At 43.5% G+C, this 4080-nt stretch overlaps 1 protein-coding gene across 1 annotated transcript in view; it reads left to right on the top strand.

The window, feature by feature from the left end:
* The first annotated feature begins 974 nt into the window (after window positions 1-974).
* The window catches only part of PHKA2 (phosphorylase kinase regulatory subunit alpha 2), a 113685-nt gene continuing 110579 nt past the window's right edge, over window positions 975-4080 (top strand). Inside the window, exon 1 of the mRNA XM_044670332.1 lies at window positions 975-1123. Within this exon, the coding sequence (XP_044526267.1) occupies window positions 1046-1123 (78 nt within the window). The 5' untranslated portion in view covers window positions 975-1045. The remainder of the gene's footprint in view (window positions 1124-4080) is intronic.

A 4080-nucleotide genomic window follows, 5' to 3' on the forward strand; every position in this document is an offset into this window, starting at 1 on the left:
TCTGAACTAGCTTCAAGGGGCTTTTTTCTTTGCGGGGCTGGTTGGGTGAGTGGGCCCTGCTGGCCCCAGAGAGTGCTCCCAGGTAAAGGGAGCCCGCGTCACTCACGACTATCTTAATGTGCTGCTGTTATTCTGAGGGAACCGACCGCTCTGGACCCCACGAGCGCTTTCCTAGCCTTCTCGGATTCAAGGTCAAGTTTTTGCATTCACAATTTTTTTCACTTAAAAAATTAATTATTTTTAATTAGCCAGCATTTATGTTCTCTCCCCCTCCTTATAAGAAAGAAAAAGGAGGAAAACCTTGGTAACTGATAGTGAGGCAAAATCTATTCCACACAGGCCATATCCAAAAATGTTTGCTGTCATAAGAGGGGAAAAAGACTCAAAACAAAAAACAACCTTTCTTGGATAGGAAGTGACTCAGTAAATAGAGCGCTGGACTTTGGAGTCAAGAATAGATCCGAGTTCCAATCTCCAATCAGACTAAATAGCTGAGCCTCTCTCGGGATCAGTTTTCCCATCTGTAAAATGGAGGTAATGACAACGCCCGCCTTACGGAGTTGTACTGGGGTGCAAATGAGCTGCCACAACATATACACCCTGATTATTATTACCCAACACCGCCATCTGACTAGATATAAAGAGAGCTATATACTTATTTATTTGCTTCTCTCTCTCTCTCAATCTATTTATTTGTTTATTCATTTATTCAGTCATTCATTTATTTGTTTGTTGGTTTATTTTAATCAGTGACTTCATGACTAACAGAGGCTCTTTATTTCTTTATTTTCTTTATTTAAACAACCAAGGAATACAACCCACAACCAGCACAAAGACCGCCACCACCAGCCAGCCTGAAATATGAATGAACTCTGAGGCGCGCGCGCGGGTCCGTGAGCAACTCCAGCTACAGGAGTACGCGCAGCGGCGCGAGCCCTTCCTCCCTTCCTCCCGCGGGCCCATGAAAGCGCGTGCGTGCTAGCTAGTGCGTGCACTAGCTCGGAGCCAAAGGGCTTGGGGGTGGGGGGCAGGGGGCAAGTAAGAGATGAGGAGCAGGAGCAACTCCGGAGTCCGTTTGGACGGGTACGCCCGGCTGGTCCAACAGACCATTCTGTGTTATCAGGTGGGTGCAGAGCCCCCCACGGTGCTGCTGGGCCTCTTCCATGGGGGCCCCACATCCGAGATCGGGACAAAGCTGGAGGGGGGGAGCCGAGCCCCGCCCTGGCGGAGGCTGGGGCCCGGAAGAGCCCCCTGGGTACCCGCCCCCGGCCAGGGCCCGGACCTGGAGCGGGACGCAGCACCTTTGAGATCCCAGACAGGAAAGTCTGACTTCTCTCCCCGCCAAGAACCTTAGGGTACGACACAGGCAGAAGCTGGAGGGCACCACACACACACACACACACACACACACACACACACACACACACACATCCCATATCCGGAAGTGACCTGTGTGCCCTCAGGGCCTGGGGGCTCAGGGGGTTGTTATGGGACACTACGGCCTGTCCAGGGCAACTCCTGGGGTTCAGTTCTGGGGGTAAAAAAGATTCTTTCAGCCCAGAAGATAACGGTCTCTTGTCGGCCCCCTCAGCCTCTGTTTTTGTCTTTGGCTGTCTCTCTTCTGTCTTCCTCCTCTTTTGTCTCCTATTCTCTCTCTCTCACCTTCCCCCCCTTTCCTCCGCACTCTCCCCCACTTTGCGTCTTTGCCCCTCCTCTGTGATTCTTTCAGTCCCTCTCTTTTCTCTCTCCCTTCTCCCCCATCTTTTCTTCTCCCTCCAAACTTCTCTTCCTTTCCCCTCCGCTGGGTTTCTTTAGTGTATAAAATAGAAAGTATGTGTTTTTGTTACTTTTATTTTTACTCTGTTTATGTATAGACACTCTCACACTTGTCTCCCCCATCAGACTTTGACCTCCATGGGAGCAGTTACTGTTTCATTCTTTGTACTTGTACCCCTAGCACCTACCACAGTACCTGGCACTCAGTGTTTGTTGGCTGACTGGTAGGTCAGTGACCAGAGCCTGATCTGCACTTGTTGATTGATTGATAAGTCTGTGATCATAGGAGTCACCCCGCGAGTTGGTCAACAAATTCATTACTCTGTGCCAGCCACTAGCTAAACACCAAGGATACAATGAAAGAGCAAAAAAGTTACCAGCCACAAATTCGTTACTTTTCTAATAGGAGAGAAAATGTGAGAATAACTGAGTAAAATATATAGCTGCATGTTCTTTCCATTGGAAATGTTGTTATTCTTCTAGTGGATTATCTAGTGGGGAAGTACAGGTTTAGGACTCTGCCTCTTACCAGCATAATTTATTGAGGGGTTTTTGAATAAGCAAAGGAAGTGTAATTTGCAAGAGGACCGACTTTGAAAGGAAGAAATTTAGATGACCATCATTCTGCTGCTAAATAGTGCTAGCTAGCCAGGATCTTATAGCAAAGTGTTTTGCTTTTTATTTTCAAGGCTTCTGCTTTCCCATTCTCAGGTGATTTGGGATGCAAAGGGGGTGGAGGATAGTACTGTGTTAAAATTGTTTGCATGGTGTTTTAAAAACATGAACCAGAAGTTATTGTCCAAACATAAATAGTAACCTTGACAGACCAGTAGTATGCTAGAACAAAAACTACTTCAGTTCCTACCTTTTGTGTTCTCTTCATTCTTCTGACACCTCTGCCCCAAGTTAGTCATTACTGAGCAGTTCATTACTCACTTATTCTCTAATTATTTCACAGATGTTAATTTTTGACTCAGTTAGGTCCTTGAGGGCAGAAACCAGCTCCGATGTTGAATATATGCAAGACTGTTATTAAGTACTTATTGATTGATTCTTAGTTGTTCCTGGTAATTCAGTTTCCCAGAATTGAAACATCTTAGGGACCTAAGATCCATATAAAACAAATGAGGGTTGGTTTGTTGTTGGAACTTTTTTTTTGTTCAAAATATTTTAACAGCTAACTTTAAAAAAATCTGAGCTTTTAGATGTTTGTTTTCCGAGAATCAGTAAGAAGTTTCTAGGTTTTCTTTTTTTACCTCTCTCCCCTGATACCACCATTAAATGTGAATTTCCTCAGTTTACTTGAAAAAAATCAAAGTATTTTTATGCTAGGAAATCTAGTAGTCTAGTTGTACAATTGTACAATCAGCCATTGCCCTTGATGATAGTGAAGCCTCCTTAATGAAATTTAAAGCCTTGTTTTGCTTTGAATACAGCGATGCGTGTCTGCCCAGCTTTAGAGTTGATTTGTTGCTCTCAAACATATTTTTATGTGTCATTTTTCTGTATCAAATATATCTTTGAAAAGATTGAAAATCATTTTTCTTTATGGATTCAGATGTTGACGTCAATGTATCAGTTGTACATGGTAAAATGGGAATATAGTTAAGGCAAGTGGTATAACATCCCTAAAAATTTCTGCCCAAAAATGATTCCTCAGTACTCAAAGACCCCAAGTGAGGGAGGGCAGGTTCTTTTATAGTTAACTTGATTAATAGAATGGCAGAGCAAAATCCTGAGCAACATAGAAGCCTTCTGATTGACCAGAAAGTTGTAAAAAAAAACAAACCTCTGACATCAGTTTGATATTAGTGATTGTTTGAACCTCCACTTCTGAAACCCCCTTAACCACAAGCAAGACCTCTCATTTGAGACACAAGACAAAGGTAAAACAATCTTAGTTTCAATGAGAAGGGAGGATAAGTGTCATCTAAGTCCCTCCCCTTTACAATATCCTTCTGACTACCATCTCCTCCAATCTACCCTTCCTTCTGTCAAACCCTCTCCCTAACTTCTCTTATCATCTTTCACTCCTATCTCCCTGTATGGTAAGATCAATTTCTTTACCCAACTTTTAGCCTGTCTGTTATTCTCTCTTTGATCCAATTGCAGTGAGAATAAGTTTCAAGTGTTGCCCTCCATCCCTACCCCAAACTGCACACCCATCTTCCCTCCCCTGTAAAAACTCTTTAATGCGTTTTTTTATACTTTTATTATTTTTATTTTTTTAACATTTATTAATATTCATTTTTAACATGGTTACATGATTCATACTCCTCCTTTCCCCTTCAACCCCCCCCCCCC

The sequence above is a fragment of the Gracilinanus agilis genome, chromosome 3 (assembly GCF_016433145.1).
Source record: "Gracilinanus agilis isolate LMUSP501 chromosome 3, AgileGrace, whole genome shotgun sequence".
Classification (NCBI taxonomy): Eukaryota; Metazoa; Chordata; class Mammalia; order Didelphimorphia; family Didelphidae; genus Gracilinanus; species Gracilinanus agilis.